Source organism: Ranitomeya variabilis, chromosome 3 (assembly GCF_051348905.1).
Source record: "Ranitomeya variabilis isolate aRanVar5 chromosome 3, aRanVar5.hap1, whole genome shotgun sequence".
Lineage (NCBI taxonomy): Eukaryota > Metazoa > Chordata > Amphibia > Anura > Dendrobatidae > Ranitomeya > Ranitomeya variabilis.
This window is the reverse complement of record NC_135234.1, coordinates 495909719-495931988: the sequence shown is the minus strand read 5'-3', so window position 1 is coordinate 495931988 and position 22270 is coordinate 495909719. Positions and strand designations below refer to the sequence as shown.

General features: G+C 40.5%; 1 protein-coding gene across 2 annotated transcripts in view; it reads right to left on the bottom strand.

Moving 5' to 3' along the window:
• Positions 1-19652, bottom strand: part of LOC143816440 (SH2 domain-containing protein 1B-like) — a 32822-nt gene extending 13170 nt beyond the window's left edge. The window contains exons 1-5 of one of the 2 annotated variants that reach the window (XM_077296805.1): positions 19485-19652; positions 19286-19397; positions 17286-17419; positions 10111-10174; positions 6271-6454 (exon numbers count right to left, since the gene is read on the bottom strand). In XM_077296805.1, the coding sequence (XP_077152920.1) occupies positions 6271-6454; positions 10111-10174; positions 17286-17419 (382 nt within the window). In that variant the 5' untranslated portion in view covers positions 19286-19397; positions 19485-19652. Of the gene's footprint in view, positions 1-6270; positions 6455-10110; positions 10175-17285; positions 17454-19285; positions 19398-19484 lie in introns of those variants that run through there. The other variant, XM_077296806.1, reaches the window with a different exon arrangement.
• Positions 19653-22270: the final 2618 nt, after the last annotated feature.

Sequence of the window (22270 nt, the reverse complement as noted above, 5' to 3'; positions counted from 1 at the left end):
CGCGGCCGGCCGGGCGCTACCAATCAGCGATGCGGGATTTCCATTACAGACGGAAGTGGACCTTAGACCATTATAGATATAGATTTATATGTAACAACATGGACCTCTTACAGTGTTGTTGGATGTTTATAATTAGTGCAGGATCCTTTTTCATATAGGTCCTACTGTAATTAAAGGGACTCTGTCACCTGAATTTGGCGGGACCAGTTTTGGGTCATATGGGCGGGGTTTTCGGGTGTTTGATTCACCCTTTCCTTACCCGCTGGCTGCATGCTGGCCGCAATATTGGATTGAAGTTCATTCTCTGTCCTCCGGAGTACACGCCAGCGCAAGGCATTGCCTTGCGCTGGCGTGTACTCCGGAGGACAGAGAATGAACTTCAATCCAATATTGCGGCCAGCATGCAGCCAGTGGGTAAGGAAAGGGTGAATCAAACACGCCGCCCCTATTTGACCCAAAACTGGTCCCGCCAAATTCAGGTGACAGGTTCCCTTTAATGTGTTGTGCAAAGCAAAGGTACACTAGGTAAGCTCTTCATTATATTTGTATACATGGAACAAATGTGTCTTTTGCTTCAACGTTACAAATGGAACAGCTGCAGCAGATACCGTGACAATAGCAGAACACATTTACTCTGAGCATAGCTGGAAATCATACTTTCTTTTTCTGTTCTCTGGAGCAAACTGCTGCATTGTCTGTACTCATGTACATTTCCATTGCAGGCAGGTGCTGATTGTGTACCCTTGTTTAATATGTAGCTCATGGAACCTTTTAAATATGGTGGCTAAAGAAATGTATTGCAAATCCAAGAACATTACTCAACTCCTCTCCCCAAAAAAAGACCCTGAGACCAGATGCCCACGATCTGGAACTAGCGGAGCTTTGGACAGAGCATATGTTCTCTACCGTCCAAAGCGCTGCCTTCTATTGAACGCAGGTAGTGATGAGCGAATATATTCGTTACTCGAGATTTCCCGAGCGTCCTCCGAGTATTTTTTAGTGCTCGGAGATTTAGTTTTTATTGCCGCAGCTGAATGATTCACATCTGTTAGCCAACATAAGTACATGTGGGGGCTGCCTGGTTGCTAGGGAATCCCCACATGTACTTAGGCTGGCTAACAGATGTAAATCATTCAGCTGCGGCAAGAAAAACTAAATTTCCGAGCACTAAAAAATACTCGGAGGACCCCTGAGCGTGCTCGGGAAATCTCGAGTAACGAGTATATTCGCTCATCACTAAACGCAGGTAAATCCACATGTGTTCACTGAACTCTGCGGATTTACCGCATCCAATATATTCTATTGATGTCATTTCTCTTGCGGAGACACTACGGTCTGGAAAAATGCCCCGCATGTCCGTCTCCGCTGGTGATACACAGGCATCTGTGGACGCATAGTGGGCGTGGGATGTCTTAGGGTATGTGTCCACGTTCAGGATTGCATCAGGATTTGGTCAGGATTTTTCATCAGTATTTGTAAGCCAAAGCCAGGAGTGGAACAATTAGAGGAAAAGTATAACAGAAACATATGCACCACTTCTGCATTTATCACCCACTCCTGGTTTTGGCTTACAAATACTGACGTAAAATCCTGATCAAATCCTGATGCAATCCTGAACGTGGACACATACCCTTAGGGTATGTGCACACGTTGCGGATTTCCTGCAGATCTGCAGCTTTTTTTCCGTGCAGAAACGCTGTAGATCCGCAAGTGATTTACAGTACAATGTAAACCAATGGAAAAAAAAAATGCTGTGCTAATGGTGAGGAAAATTCCGCGCAGAAACGCTGAAGATTAAAAGAAGTAGCATGTCACTTCTTTTGTGCGGATCTGCAGCGTTTTTGTACCCATTCCATTATAGAAATCTGCAGGGGTAAAAAACGCATGAAATCCGCAGCAAATCCACACAAAATCTGCACTAAAAAAACGTATCAAATCCGCACCTGCGTTTTCTGCCAAGAGATGCAGAATCCGCACAAAAAGTTCCAGAGGCTAATCCGCAACGTGTGCACATAGCCTTAACCCCTTCATGACCTTGGGACTTTCCGTTTTTCCGTGTTAGTTTTTTGCTCCCCTCCTTCCCAGAGCCATAACTTTTTTATTTTTCCGTCAATATGGCCATATGAGGGCTTATTTTTTGTGAAACGAGTTGTACTTTTGAACGACATCATTGGTTTTACCATGACATGTACTAGAAAACAGGAAAAAAATTCCAAGTGCGATGAAATTGCAAAAAAAGTGCAATCCCACACTTGTTTTTTGTTTGGCTTTTTTACTAGGTTCACTAAATGCTAAACTGACCTGTCATTATGATTCTCCAGGTCAATATGAGTTCAAAGACACCAAACATGTCTAGTTTCTCTTTTATCTAAGTGGTGAAAAATATTCCAAACTTTGCTAAAAAAAAAAATTGCGCCATTTTCCGATACCGGTAGCGTCTCCATTTTTTGTGATCTAGGGTCAGTTGAGGGTTTATGTTTTGGGTTCCAAGCTGACATTTTTATTGGTACCACTTTTGTGCAGATACGTTCTTTTGATCTCCCGTTATTGCATTTTAATGCAATGTCGCGGCTACCAAAAAAAGGAATTCTGGCTTTTCACATTTTTTTCTCGCTATGCCATTTAGCGATCAGGTTAATCCTTTTTTTTTATTGATAGATCGGGCGATTCTGAACGCGGCGATACTAAATATGTGTATGTTTGATTTTTTTTTTTTTAATGGGGCGAAAGGGGGGGTGATTTAAACTTTTATACTTTTTTTTCACTTTTTTTTTACTTTTTTTTACTTTTGTATACAGTATATATATATATATATATATATATATATATATATATATATATATATATACATATGGACATAAAAAAACAACCAGCACTCCTAATGTGAACACGTGCATGCTGCAAAACTGTATTATATAGACAAAAAAGAACACAGCAGCACATGTGCATGAATCTAGGCCATGTGAAAACACAGACAAATATTCAATATAAATTATAATTCTCAAAAATATTTTTTTGAAAAATATTTTTTTTTATAAAACTTACAGTAATAGATGAAAATGAAGGTTCTTAGCGCAATACTCTACTGTACATGCCACTTCTGGGCCACCAGCCTACAACTTGCACTCCTCCGATTGACCTTGCAAGTGGCGATAATCAGCTCTACCTGCCCATAAATTGTAGGTTTAGCCCTAGAGTAGCATGTTTTGTCCATAGTTGTAGGCTGGTGGCCCAAAAGAGGTATGTACGGTAGAGTAGGACCCATCAGAGGGAGGTCACCTTGCAGTGGTTGATGTGCACACAGGAATTGGCCAATTTATGCGCTAAGAATCTTCATTTCATCTATTACTGTAAGTTTTATGAAACAAAAAATTTTGAAAAATTTGTTGAAAAAATATTTTGAGAAGTATAATTCATATTGAATATTTGTCTGTGTTTTCACATGGCCTAGATTGATGCACATGTGCTGCTGTGTTCTTTTTTATCTATATGATGCAGTTTGCAGCATGCACGGGTTCACATTAGGAGTGCTGGTTGGGTTTTTTTTTCTCTTTTTTCTCTTTTTTCTCTCTCTCTCTCTATATATACCGTATATACTCGAGTATAAGCCGACCCGAGTATAAGCCGACCCCCCTAATTTTGCAACAAAAAACTGGGAAAACTTATTGACTCGAGTATAAGCCTAGGGTGGAAAGTGCAGCAGCTACCGGTAAATGTCAAAAATAGAAATAGATACCAATAAAAGTAAAATTAATTGAGACATCAGTAGGTTAAGTGTTTTTGAATATCCATATTGAATCAGGAGCCCCATATAATGCTCCATACTGTTCATTATGGCCCCATAAGATGCTCCATACAAAATAGGCCCCATATAATGCTCCATACAGTTCATTATGGCCCCATAAGATGCTCCATATACAAATATGCCCCATATAATGCTCCATGCAGTTCTTTATGGCCCCATAAGATGCCCCATATAATGCTCCATGCAGTTCTTTATGGCCCCATAAGATGCCCCATATAATGCTCCATGCAGTTCTTTATGGCCCCATAAATGCCCCATATAATGCTCCATGCAGTTCTTTATGGCCCAATATAATGCTCCATGCAGTTCTTTATGGCCCCATAAGATGCTCCATATAATGCTCCATGCAGTTATGGCCCCATAGATGCTCATATAATGCTTCATGCAGTTATGGCCCCATAGATGCCACATATAATGCTCCATGCAGTTATGGCCCCATAGATGCCCCATATAATGCTCCATGCAGTTCTTTATGGCCCCATAGACGCTCCATATAGCATTGTGCCACATGTAATGCTGCTGCTGCTGCACTAAAAAAAAAAAGACATACCTCTCGTCGCTGCTCCTCAGCGTCCCGTCTCTCCGCACTGACTGTTCAGGCAGAGGGCGGTGCGCACACTAATACATCATTGCGCCCTCTGACCTGAACAGTCACAGCAAGAGGATGGGAAGACGGAGCGGCGCCTGGCGGGTGGAACGCGGAAGGTGAATATTTAATACTCACCTGCTCCCGGCGCGGTCCCTGGCTCCTTCTCCCGGACAGATGGTCTCCGGGCACGGCAGTTTCTTCCTCTGTCAGCGATCACTGGTAGCGCTCATTACAGTAATGAATATGCGGCTCCACCCCTATGGGAGTGGAGTCCATATTCATTACTTTAATGAGTGGTACCATGTGACCGCTGAACAGAGGAAGAAGCTGCCGGCACCTGAAGACCATGGGACAGGCAGGGACAGCGCCAGGAGCGCCGGGAGCAGGTGAGTATGCGACAGTGCTCTCTCCCCCTCACCCGCCGACCCCGCCGCCGACCATGACTCGAGTATAAGCCGAGAGGGGTACTTTCAGCCCCAAAATTTGGGCTGAAAATCTCGGCTTATACTCGAGTATATATGGTAATTTATTATTTTTTTTACACTTTTTTGCTAAAAAATACAAAGTAAATGTGTCATCTATAACTGTAGCCCTTTTAGAGATCACTTCAACTTCAACTTGCTTAATTGCTCATAATAATAGTAATTTTGACCGAGGGTGCCCAAACTTTTACATGCCACTGTATTTAGCGTTGTGTACTTACAATTGCTCATTTTGTCCTTCTACCCAGTTAATTCTTCTCTTTTTCATTAGGTCTAAGACATCATGTGATTATAAACAGACTAGCTGAATGCTTATAAGCTCTATGTCTCTAAATAGAAACAGCATGTCTCTTTTCTCTGCTTGAGTCATCCCCCTCTTCAATTCCTGACCTTTGAAGTGATGGTTCGTGCAGGGAAAAGAGACTTCCTGTTACTACATAGAGCTTATAGACCTAATGGAAAAGAGAAGAATTAGCTGGGTAGAAGAGCAAAATGAGCAATTGTATGTGCACAGTACTATTTAATATGATGATTGCAATATATTATGAGGATAAAAAATGTGATTTGAGTGCTTCTTTAAAGAGAATCTGTTACCCCCAAAATCGAAGATGAGCTAAGCCCACCAGCATCAGGGGCTTATCTACAACATTCTGGGCATTGCGGTCCGGTCCGGGGCCTTTTATCTTCAAAGGATGACGTCCTCTTCTTGTATTCACGCTCTGGCTCTGGCGCAGGCGTACTTTGTCTGACCTGTTGAGGGCAGAGCAAAGTACTGCAGTGCGCAGGCACTGGGTCTGTCTGACCTTTCCGGCACCTGCGCACTGCAGTTCTTTGCTCAGCCCTTAACAGGACAGACAAAGTACGCCTGCGCCAGAGCCGCAGCGTGAATACAAGAAGAGGACGTCATCGTAAGAAGATGGGAGTCCCCGGACCGCGAAGCCCAACGGACCGGACTGCAGCGGGACCGCCCCTGGGTAAGTATAATCTAACCTCTTTTTCTCATCTTTCAGGATACATCGGGGGCTTATCTACATGCTGGTGGGCTTAGCTCATCTTTGATTTTGGGGGTGATAGGTTCCCTTTAAGAATTCTATTGCTACATGATTTACAATGAGCTGTCAAAATATGATTCTTTAATTTGCCTTTGGGTATAATTATTTATTTACATATTTTAAAAATAATGGTGACTTTTAAAGAAATATTTTTGCAGGTCAAATGCACTTTTCAACATCAATGTTTCCTGTCCATTTATACATAAGCAATGTATCTAACCCAGAAGATCATACAAAGATTTACAGCAGGAAGAGAAACTTCAAACAATGACCTTGTGTCTTTTAATTTATACTTTAGCACATCATGTAAAAAAATATGGGGAAATTCCAATTTTTCATTACCATCATAGGTCTCCTCCAGTACAGTATGTTTTAAGGAACCTCTTGGTGAGAGTGGCATCTGCTCACATGACTCTTTGTCGACAGGATAGGTCAGATTGTGCACCAATCCCTGATTAGATTTTTCATAATAAGATATAAGCTCCTTGAGATTTGGGAATAGCTTCTCTTTAACTCCATGTCCTGCCTGAAGTGAGCAAAATAACACAGTATTAGCTAAGTTATAATAATAAAAATAATAATAATACTTTGACTCATTGTAAAGAGATTATTAAAAATGTCAATGCAGAGTTTATAAGCACAATCCTAAGGACTGGCCATTGGTATCCTGGAGAATTTACTGTTTTCAGAATAGAAAAGGGTGTAGAAAGGTGTAAAAGCAATGTCATGGAATGCACTTTGATATTTTCATCACATAACGTGATGGCATACTACTAGGATATGTCATCATTTTGTGATTGTGGAGGGCTGAAAGCTAAGACTCTCATCAATCTTAAGAATTAAGGGGCCCCATTAGATTGTGAGTGATATGCAAAGAGATATTGCATTTATTAAGGTTCTTTTTGAGTCCTGTAAAATCTGACTTTAAATTGTAACCCCACACATGATGCAAAAAACTACTGTCTTGGAAAAACTTTATTAGAATGATATAAACCAAAAGGTTGTGATTCCCACCCCTTTAGGACAATTCCTATTAAAATGTTTCGAAAACACTCAAACAATATATTTATAAAAACATTTTTGATTCACTAAGTATCATTTGTTGATCAGAAAAATTGAACTTTTTGGAATCAAGTACATAGAAGTGAAATGGAATTATTCCAGGCAAACAGCGAATGATATGCTTGTCAAATGTGACTTTAAAAAGAATCTGCCAGCAGGATATCAACAGCCTCACTATATCTACATGAGCTCTTTCATAGAAGTTCGTTTACTAGTCCTGCAATACCTTCACATGACCAGTCCCTTCCTTTATTACTAAAATATCAGCATTTGAATTGTTATCCAGATGAGGCTGAAGAACATTTTGAAGATTTGAAGCCTCTGTCACTTCAGCTTTATTTCCTGCCCAGAAATAGAGACTGTCAGTCAAGTCAAGAAGGAGAATATGGCACTGGTCAGGGAGTAAAGCTGGAGTGACAGAGGCTTCAGATCTACAATAACCTTATTTACATATCAATTCATATTCTGATTACTCTGTTACTGAGGAATGGACTGACCATGTTAAGATATTGCTAGACTCATCTTTTAAATTGTTACATGTGCATATATTTAGTTTTTGGGTGAAATCCTGCTGACACATTCCCTTTAAGTTTAGGTGTCAAGTTTATCGATGTTTCTTTCATATAGGCCCTGCAAAATTAATTTATTTTTCAGATAGCCAGGTACTAAACTTTAGTGTTGTATTTTTGACACTGTGTAACTTCTCATGGACAAATCGTGAGTCAGGATAATCAAGGAGTTCGAGGTCAAAAGCCAGGAGGGTACATCATAAATAGAGGAAAGAGATAAAAGCATAGTTAGGTAACAGTCCAAAGTCAAAATACCAGGAAATAGCAGATCAGAACAAAAGGGTTAAATAGATGGATGGTCAGAATGAGGTCCAAGTTCATGCAACGAAAGACCAACAAGCAGAACACAAGGCACAGAGTGCCAAACCACAGTTAGCTGAATGTATGTCTGGAAGAGGTCTGAGACTAACAGCAAAGCTAAGTAGCAGAGCAATCACCTGGGGCAATGAACATCTGGAAACAGCCAGCACCTCTCAGTCTCAAATTGGACAGCCGAGCTGTCAATCAAAACACTGACAGCTCAAAATGCCACTGCACCAGACTGGACCCTGAGCTGTCAATTAAAGTACTTTATCATGCCCCTGTACCAGTTTAAACGGTTGAGCTGCATCCCTCACTGAGGGTTGGAATTGTGACAGTTTTGCCTTTGTAGTTTGTTTTTCAGGTACATTCAACAATTTGCAGAAAGTGTCCAAGAAGCCATTGCAGAGCAAATGATGTATAAACTAGGGTCCAGTCACAAATGATCAAGGTCGTGAATGTTAGGTTGGCTCTTTAGGAAGTAACATTTACAGGAAAATGCCCAGTGAAGCTCTGATTGATAAGTTCCCTGCAAGACTTAGGAAAAATTCATATTTGGGTGACATGGGAAATCTTGGTGAGGAAGCACTAGTGGCCTTATCTGCAGGGTATCCACTCAAAATTAAACTTTTTTCTAGATACGAACTGTTTTTGACTGAAATACTGTGTAGTATGTAGAAACTGAAGGCAAGGGTGTTATGGTTACCCCAATGACCATGGGAAAAAAAATACAAAACGGACTAGCTCTCGGGTGATGGAAACTAAGGTCGACCATGACCTGAACCTGACCCAACACTTACAGTAGCCGGGGGATGTACCTACGATGCCCTAGACACCACGCGCCAGCCGGAGATCTAACTACCCCTATAAGAGGAATATTCAGGCCTGCCTTACCTCCAGTGAGGAACCCCAAAAGATGATAGTAGGCCCCCACAGATATTGACGGTGAGTTCAGAGGAAATGACATACGTAGGATGAACAGCAGATTTAGCACAGTGAGGTCCGCTTACTAGATAGCAGAAGGACAGGAAAGAGTTACTTCACGGTCGACCTAAAAATCACTATTCAAAAACACCATCCAGAAATTACTTTAAACTCCAGTGACAACTCATGCCACTGGAGTAGTAATTTTCTGTCCACAAGAGCTTCCAGCACTGAAGAGTCACATTGCAGATAGCTGGACAAAAATAGCAAAACAAGAAACAAAATACAACTTAGCTGAACTGGAACTTGAGGCAGGTGAATGCAACAGAATGCTACTAGCACATTGATGGCCGGCATGTGACTAACAGCCAAGCAGCCTTAAATAGGAAACTCCCCTAGAGGGTGGCGACAGGTAATCAGAGATGGAGGAAGGCACATAAGAGACACTACCATAACAGACCACCGGGGGAGCCCACAAACCGAATTCACAACACAAGGGTTTAACTAGCCCTCTGCTATTTGTTAGTAATATAAAGGGGTTGGAATTGCCTTCTAGGATTTCAGCTAGCAACATTTATTATGCTATGGACATGTCAATAAATGACATTTAGGCTAGAAGAAGCTTGAGAGGGAACTGGCAGTATTCACGCAATAATCAAGCTACACTATACTGCCATTCCAATAACAGATCAGACTATTTTACCATGGTAGAATTACAATTTGGCCAAGTTTACACAACCATATTTTCGGACCAAGTGTTGTGCGTGGAAGAATTGACATTACGTGAACAGCACTAGCACCAATGTTATTCAATCAGGCTGTTCAGATGAGCGTTTTTAATACCTCAGATCGAATCTGTGCATGAAAACAACCACAGCATGCACTAGTCTCCACCATATTTTGGATGAGACCCACCTATTTAGGTTAATTGGCGCATAAAAAAAACCCAGATCCCATATGATCAACCCAATAGCATCCAATTCTCATGAATACATTGCAAATCTAAAACATGTGAAACTGTATTTGGTCTTGTAAATTTTAAATAACTGTATATATAAATGTGTCAAAATTGAATACATATATGGATGACAATGAAGGCGAAAACCTCCCATTTTTTTAATGAAAATCAGATAATTTCTTATACATTCAAATGAACTTAGCCATAGAGAGACTTTTGTGTGGTGGAAAGAAAGTTTTGGGGAGTCCACAATTTATTAAATGTTAATAAAACATATATATATATTTATTAATAATCATATTAAGCAACCATAAAATGTATATAATGAAACACAGTGTGAGTATACAGCTAAGTGTGATTATTTCTTACCTGAATCATGTAAAGCCCATTAATATTTTGAAGTATTCTGTATGTATAGATCAATCTTCCATACCTATGAGAGCAAGTTTGATTGTTTAGATGTATATAAAGAATTTATCTGATCACATTTAAAGCTATTATTCTGCATATTCGTCTAACCTTCCCAAGACTACCATTCTGTTCTATGATACAGTATATTTACAGCATTTTTACTTAATTAATTGAGCAATGCAAATATTTATGGGCAGGGAGTTATGAGACTTGATGGACTTTTTAAAATAAATCCATTGAATTATTTTCACTGGTGGTTGAGGTAGTAATTAGTTTTACAATTTTGAAGTTGTAAAAAAAAATTTCCTTTCTCGGCGCTTCCGGAGGACAAGGATAGTTTGAAGTTGAGATAATTTGCTCAGTAACAAATTTATTAGGACACTTTATTAAGAACAAAACAACGTGCTTCAGCCCGCAACAGCCTTCATCAGGTATAATATGTGCTTTTGAAAAATTTTTAACAGAAAGTTGTCTTTATAGACTGGTGACTCCTGACGCATAGCAGGGATATGCCTCAATTAGGATTAACACCCCACTCCAATTGGGTCAGAATGGTATAATGGTATGTAAAAAAAACAAACAAAAAAACAACATAAAAATATATACAAAACATATTATTGATTGTAAAAATAGTACAGTGAATCCTGTAATCCTATCCACAGATATTTATAAAGCAATTATATTGCATGTCATCTTGGCAAAAAATAAAAAAATTTGGAAAGGAGAAAAAAAAAAGTTTCATCTTTCATTCACCCCTTGTCCCTCTCCCTCCTCTCTCCCCTCTACATTAAAAATCTCTACACATTTTCCACTGTTTCATTGAGGCCATCGGGATATAAGGTTTTCAACCGGAGAATCCAGTAAGACTCTTTTCTATTAAATTTATGGATCTTGTTTTTTGTCATTCTGTGGTATTTGTTCCACAGGGGTTACCTTTATGTCAAATTTTTTGTGATGTTTAACCAGAAGGTGTCTGGACAGACTATGTTTTAAAAAACCTTTTTTCGTGTTGTGCCTGTGACCATTCATATTCGATCGCACTGTCTGTGTGGTGCGACCCACGTATTGAAGGCCACAAGCACAAGTAATCATGAATAACAGTCACTCTCACAAGTGAGGTGTTGATTTATGTTTATGGTCTCTCCTGTACTGCTTGATATAATACAATTTTGTTTATGACTGATGATGTTGCAGCAGTGACACTTTTTAGATCCATATCTAAAAACTCCAAAAGGTTTTTGAATAGGAGTTTCTTTAGTATTTAAAGAGAAGACGGGTTTCCCCAAATCCCTGGGCACGGTGATGTTTTTATTTGTAACTCACCTCCGAAATGTGATACCGGGATTTTTAAGTAACCATTGTTTTAAAAAAGAATCTTTTCGTAGGATGTACCAATACTTATTTAAAATCTGTCTAACTTGCACACTTCCCTGATTAAAAGCAGTGATAAAATTGTATTTCCATCTAGAATTTTTTTCTATAGCGTTTTCATTTCTGTTTATGCGCGTCTTCATTTGTTCGATGTTTACATTAGAAGATTGTGTATTGTTTATGAGCTTCTTGTATAGACACTCAGTTTGATTTTTTTCAAGTTTGTTTCATAAGCTATGAGTTTCTTCCGGTATTTTTTATCCCAAAAATTTTTTTGTCAGAATTTTGGATTGTTCTACATAGTCTGTGTCTACCGTATTATTTTTACGGATGCGCCAATATTGACTAAACGGTATATTCTGTTTCCATTTGGAATAGTGAGCACTCCAAAAATAAAATAAAAAAAAATTAGAATTTTTTTTTTTTTTTTTTAAGTACGTTTTGGTGATAATTTTTTTGTCTGAATGACAGATTTCTAGATCCAAGTAATGGATTTTTTCTTTATTTATATTGTGTGTGAATGAAATGCCCCAATTATTCTTGTTAAGTTTTTCTACAAGTGAAATTGCTAATTTGTCAGTGCCCTTCTAAAAGATGATAAGATCATCTATATAACACCTGTATAGCGATATGTTTTCTTTATAAGGTATTTGGCTGAGAGGCTATGAGGACTCAAACCGCCCCATAAAGTCCCCATCGCGGTGCCAAACTGCTGCAAGGACAGCTCACCCTGGAATTCAAAAACATTGTGCTCCAATATAAATCTTAAACCTGTTATGAGGAAATCTCTCTGGATTGACGGCATATCTGGAATCCCAGATAAGTAGTGTGCTCAGGGCCGGCGCCAGAACCCGGCGTACCCGGGCAAGTGCCGGGGCCCTGGCGAGACGGGGGGGCCCATTTACGGTGCGCAGCTGCAGCCGGAATACTCACCTCCGGGAGTCGGGCCGTCCATCACCATGGATACGACGCAGCCAGAGTCACTTCCGGGCCGGGCCTGCTGCTGGGACTGAGTTTCACACAGCTGCGCCTGCAATACTCACCAGTCACCACTGGCGCCGCCATCACCATGAATCCGGGCCGGCGGTCGCTCTCTCCTGTCACTTCCGGATGTGAGAGCTCGTCAGATTCCTAAGAGCTCAGAGAAGAGATCCAGCTGCTGTCATCCACGCGTCCAGGACAGGTCCAGGCGTCCAGCGGCAGCGCAGACACAGGGACAGCGGCAAGCAGAAAGACGAGCGGAGCAGGAGCAGCAGTCAGGTGTCATAAGTTAATAGGAGGAATGGGGTGCCATAAAAATTCCTTTTCTGCCCTCTGCATCTTACAGTATAATGGCTTTCCCGTGACCTCTGACCTGTTTACAGGCCACTTACACAAACACAGATATGAGCTGTGAATCGTAAATAGCAGCCCCAGCACCTGTGTCCTGCAGAGGGGACATTGCAGGCTGTTAGCACAGACCTCTATGGTACTCCCTTTTCCTTGCCTTATTAACTATTGCACAGCTGGAGGCAGATTGCATTGGGCAGAGGTGCAATGTGCTGCATGCAGCCCCCCCTGTTTGGATGGGTACTATCACCTTCCATGCATGGCCACTCCATGCATGGCCACTGGAACAATCACTATTGTTTGCCTTCACTTTAAATCTCTCCTCCCAGGGGGTTTGCAGGAGCTGAATCATCTCCAGGGGAGATCCAAGTTCCAGCATTGCTGTGACCCTGATGTCAGAGGGGGCGCTATTAACATAGCACTGGCCATGCAACTGCAAAGAGAGAAAAACACACTGTAAAGAGGTGGGCGGCCATGACTAGATGCCTCATCTGTGCGGCCTGACCTGCCTGTTTGTAATGATGGATCTGGCAGTCTGTGCTACATACTGCATGGGCTGTGCTATATACTGCGTCTGCGTGGGCTGTGTGTGTTATATACTACGTGGGCTCAGGCTGTGTTATATACTGCGTGGGCTCAGGCTGTGTTATATACTGCGTGGGCTGCCTGTATTATATACTACGTACATGCCTGGGCTGCCTGTGTTATATACTATGTGGCTGGGCAATATATTAAGTGGCTGTGCAATATATTATGTGCCTGTGCAATATACTATGTGGCTGTGCAATATATTACATGGCTGGGCAATATACTACGCGTCTGTGCTATATACTACGCGTCTGTGCTATATACTACGCGTCTGTGCTATATACTACGCGGCTGTGCTATATACTACGCTGCTGTGCTATATACTACGCGGCTGTGCTATATACTACGCGGCTGTGCTATATACTACGCGGCTGTGCTATATACTACGCAGCTGTGCTATATACTACGCGGCTGAGCTATATACTACGCGGCTGAGCTATATACTACGCGGCTGGGCAATATACTACGTGGCTGGGCAATATACTACGTGTCTGTGCTATATACAGTACTACGTGGGCTGTGCTATATACTACGTGGGCTGTGCTATATGCTACATGGGCTGTGCTATATTTCTCTGCTGTATCTGTGCATCATGAATTGTGGTATGTGTTAAAGAGGGGGGCCCACTGAGACTCTTTCGCCCGGGGCCCTCAAAAACCTGGAGCCGGCCCTGAGTGTGCTACTGCTTCAATTCCCCCATATTGTGATCTATGTTGGAATACAGAGCATTCACATCTAGTGTAGTAAAGAAAAAAGTCTTTTTCCCAATTTAGGGAACTATACTCCTTTATAAGTTGGTTAGAATCTAGTAAAAAGGATGATAGTTTTTTTTACCACATCCTGAAGATGTAAATCTACATAATGGGATAACTGGCAGTTCTAAGATCCGATACCTGAGATTATTGGTCTACCTGGAGGTACTACAGGATTTTTGTGAATCTTTGGTAAGTGATAAAAAATTGCTGTGCTTGGATTTATGTTTGTCAGAAAACATTTTTCTTTATTGTTGATAATATGTTGAAAGTAGGCTTTATTTATAAATAGATGGTACTCTGAATTGTATGTTTTGGCAGGATCCATGTTTAGTTTTTTATAATATTTTTAATTTGATAGGATATTGTAGGCTTCCTGTAAATATGTTTCTCTGTCTTGAATCACAACTCCACCTCTTTTGTCCACTTGTCTTATGGCTATTTTTTTTTTTTAAGTGTTTGAGAGCTCCCTTCTCTGATTTAGAAATATTGGATTTTATATCATAAAATATCTTTGCCGTGTTTTTATCTTTATTAATGCAATTTTTTCTCTGTTTGATAGGTTCTGATTTGTATTTGAGGTCAATGGTTTTTTTAAATGTTTTTTGATGAATTTACATTGCAAAATTAATCAGCTACTGATGTATAAAAAGCACTTGTCCAAACTACTCCCCCTGTGATATACAGGGTTAAAGTTGGACCTCGGTTGGACTTCTCTGTGAATGTAATGGTCGTTCAAAACTGCAAGTTCTTATTTCTGCTGTTCGCTCCTGAATTGCAAAGTGACGTTTTAAAGTGAGTTTTCGAACAAATTCATTGAGATCCAGAAATAGGTCAAATTATCTTGATTTTTTATGGGGCAATGATTTAAACCCTTTGATAAGATTTTTTGTTCTGTTGTGGTCAGATTATGTGTTGACAAATTGAATATTTTTATTGTATTATTTTTGTCTAGATTTTCACTTTCAAGAATCTTTTTGAAGCAATCTGATTGAATTGTTCTTGTCTTATTTTTTATAAATTTGTTGATTCCATACCTGTCAATTTTTTTTTGGTGGTTCATTTTCCCCTAGTACCTTGGGTCCTTCTTTTCTTTTTTGTTGACTGAGAGGGGGTCCGTGAAAAATAATTCATTATGAACTGGTGTAATATATATTTTTTCAACATTTTCGGTTTCAGCATTGTAGCCAAGCAAATAATAGGACATTTGCTTTAATAGCACAGGCTCTTAGGCCACTTCTGGTATCTGCATCACTATTTATAAGCCAAATCTAGGCGCGGGCACAAATCTTTACATGCTACTTTGCCTTTGTTTCTGATTTTGGCTTCAAAATGCTAATGCAAAATTTTGACCCAAATGTTATTTTGTAAAATTAACTTAATAATATTTTGACTGTTTTTGACTTTGTTGTTGTATAACTGCAGATCTCACCATTTTTGGCTTTCAGATTCACGGCCATTTTTTTTTACTATTTGTACAAAGTGGCTACAGCTTATTTATTTATTATGCTTTGCTTATATAGCGTTATCTTATTCCACAGCGCTTTACATAGATTATCAGTTATTCACTGTTAAGTTCTTTGGAGGGGGGTAGCTTAAAGTTGTCTCAACTACATTTATTTACCAGGTTAGCTGAACTAACACAATCCCTTTTACATTTGGTGGAGCTTCCTATGGTGATACTCAAGTGAGGTTCTACCAAGTGATGGATAGGCACGCACAATTTGATCAAAATGTGCCCAAAGAACCTGACATTTAGTAAATATAGTAATAATGCAATATAAAATAATTACATGCATGCATACATTTTAGCTCTCTGTGTATTTGTTTCTACACTGCACAGAGGATTTACTCTGGCCATTCATTTATTATTTAGCAGTGCTGACTGGTGAATTTATACTTTCATCTGGATTTACACCTGGGGATCCAGGTCATTAAACGTCCAGTGATCGGCTACATGCAAGTTAGTTGGCGGCCATTTACTGAGTGTTTTCCTACGAATCCCCCATCCCCAATTATAAGCTTATCTAAAAGGGAGATATTGCTGGATTCACAGCAGCGTTTGGCAACTGACCAAAATTGCACTGTTGCTTCATTTGGTAGCAGAGGAGTCACATCGATTATTATGGGGTCTAGTTGAGTTCCATTAGGTGTCAGATTTTTTAACAGAAATATGTTCTGCTTGATCTTACGAAAATAATACAGCTGTATGGTGACTAGGACGTGCGTGTTTCAAATCCACAGTATGTCAATTTCTCTTGTGAGTATGCTGAGTTTTATGTGAAGATTTTTCCCATACACTTGCATTCAGTGAGGAAAATCCACAGGTAGTAAAATGCACACGCACAACGGACACGCATCAAAAATGCATGAATTATCAAAGCCAAATACCAGGAAGTATCAAGAACATATCAAGAACAAAGCAGATTTCTTTTAAAACATGACACACCAAAAAAAACGCTTGCTAAAAAATGCACTCGAAAATACAATGAAAAAAACAAAAAACGCAAATAACCTAAATTACATAATGGGTACAGAAAATCTGTAACATCAAAAACTCACCAAAATCTCATTGTGGGAACGTAGCCTCAATTTGTTTGGTTCTGGAGGCCTTGTTTTTATTAGGTCATGTAGGCACATTATTCCAGTACTTTCAATATTTACCTAATCCCAACAATTTGCCTAGTTATCTGGAGATCCTTATCTCCATATGAGAGGGACAATAAAAATAATAATAAAAAAACAATTGGAAAAAAATATGCATCTAAATGCGTTAAGTTTAGCAAATATAAGTTGTACTTTAGTGCTTTGAATATATTTCCGAAGTTTCCCAAAACATGAATGCCAAACTGTCAGTATTACAAAATACAGCGTGGCACATATTCTTGTGAAGACACAGACACGCTAAGGATTGGTAGTTGTCAAGGGCAGTTGGGCAGCCTTCATTCACAGCTTGCCTTTTATCTAATGTGTATGACCAGCAAGCAATGATCTGATCGGTGTTTTTTGGATTACTGGTTTATCTTTTGTCCTGTTTTATGCGTATTGGGACAATAGTGCAAGTGATATAATGACAATTCAAAATATACTTACAAGATACAAAGGCAAAGGGCTCCAGGAACAGAGATGCTATCCCTCAGCAAATAACATCCCTTCTTTCCTTTTCGGAGTAGAAGATTTTCACAAGTTTTAAGACTTATATTTCCATGGTAGCAAGGCAGATCCATCTTTAAATGGTAAAAATTATTGAAATGAACAGTAAATTAGTTTACTGTTTGGGCTACATGAGTGAAGAAGCTGTGTACATCATAGTCATTTATACAGCATAACTTAACACAGGAAATGACAGGTGTGAATGGCTAGACTCTAGAGTGACCACATACAGAGTAAAAAAAAGCAAACAGCCCATCTTTACAGAATTGAGTGAGCAGAATTGTAAATCCAATAATCCCTTATTATTAATAATAATAATAATAATAATAATTTTTTTATTTATATAGCACCAACTTATTCCTCAGCACTTTATATTATAAGTAAGAAAATTGATATATTTTATACTGATTAAAGTGATACCTTAATTGATGAAATCCATCTTGTGGTTGTGGCTTAATCTGTATTTGTAGTTTTCAGTTAATGAGTATCTCGTACTTTGGGGCGGCTTGTGTGTGTGTGGGGTGTCTTAATGTGGTATTCTGCTTACATATTCATCGTTATGAGCTTATGATAGGTCACTGATCTTTCAGTGACCTGCCTCTTATTTTACATAATACATATAATATTGTGGGGTTAGAAAAAAAGTTACATCATGCGAAATGGCGCCTGCGGAGGTGCCTGCACAGTAGCATCTATCACCGATAAATGCTGCTGCCACCGGCGCCATTTTGCTGCAACCAAATAATTTTTTTTCCTCCAGCAAAATGGTGGCGGCGTATGTGCAGTAGAATCGATCTCTTACTGATAGATGCTACTGCACAAGCACTGCCACCATTTTGCTGGGGAAAAAAAATGTGGCTGCAACAAAATGGTTGCACATAATTTTTTCTGCCAGCAGAGATTCACCTGGGTGAAATTAAGGTAGAGGTGTATGCATTTCTGGACAGTGGAGCGGTGTTTAACTTGATTGACCCTAAGTTCATCCAGGTCCAAGGCCTTAATCCACATACACTGTCTAGACCCATACCTATACCCATGATCGCCATCGACTCTGCCCCCTTGAAACAGGGGTATTTTACTCAAGTCGTCTGATATTACATCTTCAGATAGGGGCCATGCACTCTGAGGTGATTGACTGTTATGTGCTAGAGGGTCTGCCTTGACCTGTGGTTCTTGGACTTCCTTGGCTTGCTCTGCACAATCCTGTAGTAGATTGGCAGACTGAGTAAGTGATAAAATGGAGTGAGTATTTTCAAGGACACTGCTTGGGATCCCAGCTTGCTAGGGTGGATGCCCAGTCTGTGCTGAAATACCTGTCTGATTTTGGGGATGTGTTCTTGGAGCATGGGTGACAAGAACTCCCTCCCCATCATCCTTATGATTGTGCCGTTAATCTTGTATAGATGGCAACTGTATAATCTCTGGTCCAAAAAGGCAGGCCATGAAGGACTATATCGCGGAAAGTTTGGCAAAGGGTCATATCAGACCATCCTTATCCCCCATTGCCGTGGGGTTCTTTTTTGTAAAGAAAAAGGTTGGATTACGCCCATGCCTAAATTTCCTCTTACTCAATCAGATCACGGTCTGGGATCCATATGCCCTCCCTCTCATCCCGAACCTCTTTAATCAGATTATAGGAGCAAAGTGGCTATTAAAACTGGATCTCAGGGGGCGTATAATCTCATTCACATTAAAGGGGGGATGAGTGAAAACAACATTCAATACGCCTGAGGGACACTATAACAACCTGGTGATGCCTTTTGGGTTGATGAACGCGCCAACCATCTTTCAGCACTTTGTAAATTACATAATCATCAGATAGGCAGATTTGTGGTTATCTATCTGGATGACATTAATTTATTCGCCTGACTTTTAGTCACATCAGGTACATGTCAGGCAGGTCTTACATATACTCAGAGACAATAAATTATATGTCATACCCGAGAAGAGTATGTTCTCAGTTGAGGAGATCCCTTTCCAAGGATGTGTTGTCATCCACCGGTTTTCGCATGGATCCTGTGAAAGTCTGGGCGATATTGGATTGGGATTGTCCTGAGGATTTGAAGGTGTTACAAAGGTTTTTAGGTTTTGCCATCTACTACTATAAGTTCATCAAAAACTTTTCGATAGCAGCCAAACCTCTGATCGATATGACTAGGAAGGGGACAGACTTCTCCAAGTTATCCAGTCCTACCAGGGAGGCATTCAATACGTTGAAGAAGTGTTTTTCATCTGCGCGGATCCTCATACAGCCTGACTTCTCTCAGCCTTTTATCGTTGAGGTCGATGCGTCTGAGGTGTGACTGGGGGCTGTGTTGTCGCAGGGTGTGTCTCCTGGTAAATGGCAACCATGTGCTTATTTTTCAAAAAAAACTGTCATCTGTTGAGAAAAATCATGACATTGGCAACCCGAAACGCTTGGCAATCAAGTGAGCTTTTGAAGAGTGGCATCATTTTTGGAGGGAGCAGTTCATCTGGTTATGATAATCACGGATCATAAGAACCTGGTGTATTTGGAATTGGTAAAAAATATAACGCCTCGACAAGCAAAATGGGCATTGCTCTTTACCAGGTTTAACTTTTTTTGTCACATATAGGCCGGGGAACAAAAACATTAAGGCAGATGCCTTATCTTGTTGTTTTTCTGATGGAGGAAATAATTGTGAACTGGTACCTATTCTTCAGAAAGGGGTGGTCATAGTGTCTGTATGCTTCGATCTGGAAAGAGAGGTTGTTGACGTTCCTGCTGCCTGTCCACTTGGTAAACTATTTGTTCCTGTTAATCTTCGTCTAAGAGTCCTTAGTGAAAATCATGATTCGGTCTTGGCTGGACATCCTGGTAATGATGGCCAGATGTTCATCAGGATGTCTGGAAGTATGTAGCTGTCTGCAGTGTCTGTCTGTGCGCATACTAAGACCTCTTATACTCGGGGGCTCTCCAACCATTGGAGATTCCCAGCAGACCTTGGACTAACTTGTCAGTCGATTTTATCTCAGATCTACCCGTGTTGGCGGGGAATAAAAATTTGAGGAAGATGGTATCCAAAAATTCTGATTGCAGACATTTGATGGGTCCAGACCTGTGTGTTGGTGACTTGGTGTGGTTGTCCTATAGGAACATTAAGTTTAAGGTTCCATCTTGGAAACTCGGTCCCAGGTTTATCGGTCCTTATAAGATTTTAGCCATTGTCTATCCCATAGCATTCTGCCTTGTTTTGCCACCGACCTTTAGGATCCATAATGTATTTCATCTATCTCTCCTCAAAAAATACATTACATCTTCGATACCATCACCACTGCCACTATCTCCTGTCATTGTCAATGGAAACTTGGAGTTTCAGATAGCGAAAATCATGGCTTTTCATTTAGTCTGTCGGTCGCTGCAGTGTCTGGTACATTGGAGGGGGTACAGTCCGGAGGAGAGGATGTGAGTACCAGCGTCTGATGTTCATGCGGCCAGACTGATCAGGTCAGGGGCAGACACTGTCAACTTGGGGCCCCTGTGTAACAAATGTGTCTGGGCCCCCCTCCCTGCCGGGTACACTGCTTATGATGAGGGCAATCTGGCAATGGGATCCCTGGAGCCTCGGTTTCCGAGAAACAAGCCAGATCACCCTCATTATTACTGCCCTGCAAGCAGGGGCGTACATAGCAATCACAGCGCCCCGTAGCAAAAGTTCTATTTGGGTCCCCACACCTCTAAAAAATATATAAATTTATATTTTTTCACTGAGATGGAGATATATTATTATTATTATTATTCATTTATATAGCACCATTAATTCCATGGTGCTGTACATGAGAAAGAGGTTACATACAGAGTTATAGATATCATTTACAGTAAACAAGTTTACATTGACAGACTGGTACAGAGGGGAGAGGACCCTGTCCTTGCAGACTTACATTCTATGGGATAGTGGGGAAAAGGCAGAATTTAGGGGGTGAGGCAGCGGCTCTGGCGATGGCGAGGCGGCAGCTCTGGCGATGGCGAGGCGGCAGCTCTGGCGATGTGGGCTGAGGAAGGAACGGATTCTGGCAATATTTCTGAGTTGGAGGCGACAGGAGGTGGCAAGAGTTTGGATGTGCGGTTTGAAGGACAGGGCAGAGTCGAGAGTTACCCCGAGGCAGCGGATTTCAGGTCCGGGAGAGAGCGTGGTGTCGTTTACCATAATAGATAGATCAGGTAGGGGGGATACGTGAGATGGGGGAAAGATGATATATATACTGTATGAGTGAGTGTATTATATATATATATATATATATATATATATATATATATATATATATATTATATATATATATATATATATATATATATATATATATATCCATTAGGATTCGGTTCTGCTTGTTCCAGCGCAGTCATACTTGCAGTCAGGTGACAACTAGTGTTGGCTGTCAGTGAATAGAACACTGCAGACGTGGCTGACATTCTAGTCAGCATATGACAGCAAGTGTGCAACACGCATCTTCATGGTTACGTGATAACTGCTGGAAGCGGCAGAGCCCAACCATGTATATATTATATTACATTATATGTGTGGTATCTGTATCATCTGGTATCTGCTCTATTCATTGTCTATTGAATTGATGGAAATAGCTGAGCGCAGTGCTCAGCAGCTGTTTAGATAATGTTGTGAATTCTGCTCTTGGGCTCCCTCTGGTGGTTGTTGGTGGTAGTGCAGTTGTCTTGGGGTTGTAATCCTGGGCAGGTGTTTCTGCTGATTTCAGCTCTATTAGGTATTTAGGTGTGCAGGATCCATGAGTCCTCGCCAGTTGTCCATTGTACTTGGAGGGATTGCATCTCTCTCTGGCTCCTCTTGCCCTGCTGCCAATTCAGCTAAGATAAGTGTCTGTTTTTTTGTCTCTGTGCACACATGCAGTGTGCTTTGCAATTCAGTGCAATTCATTGTGTTTTTGTCCAG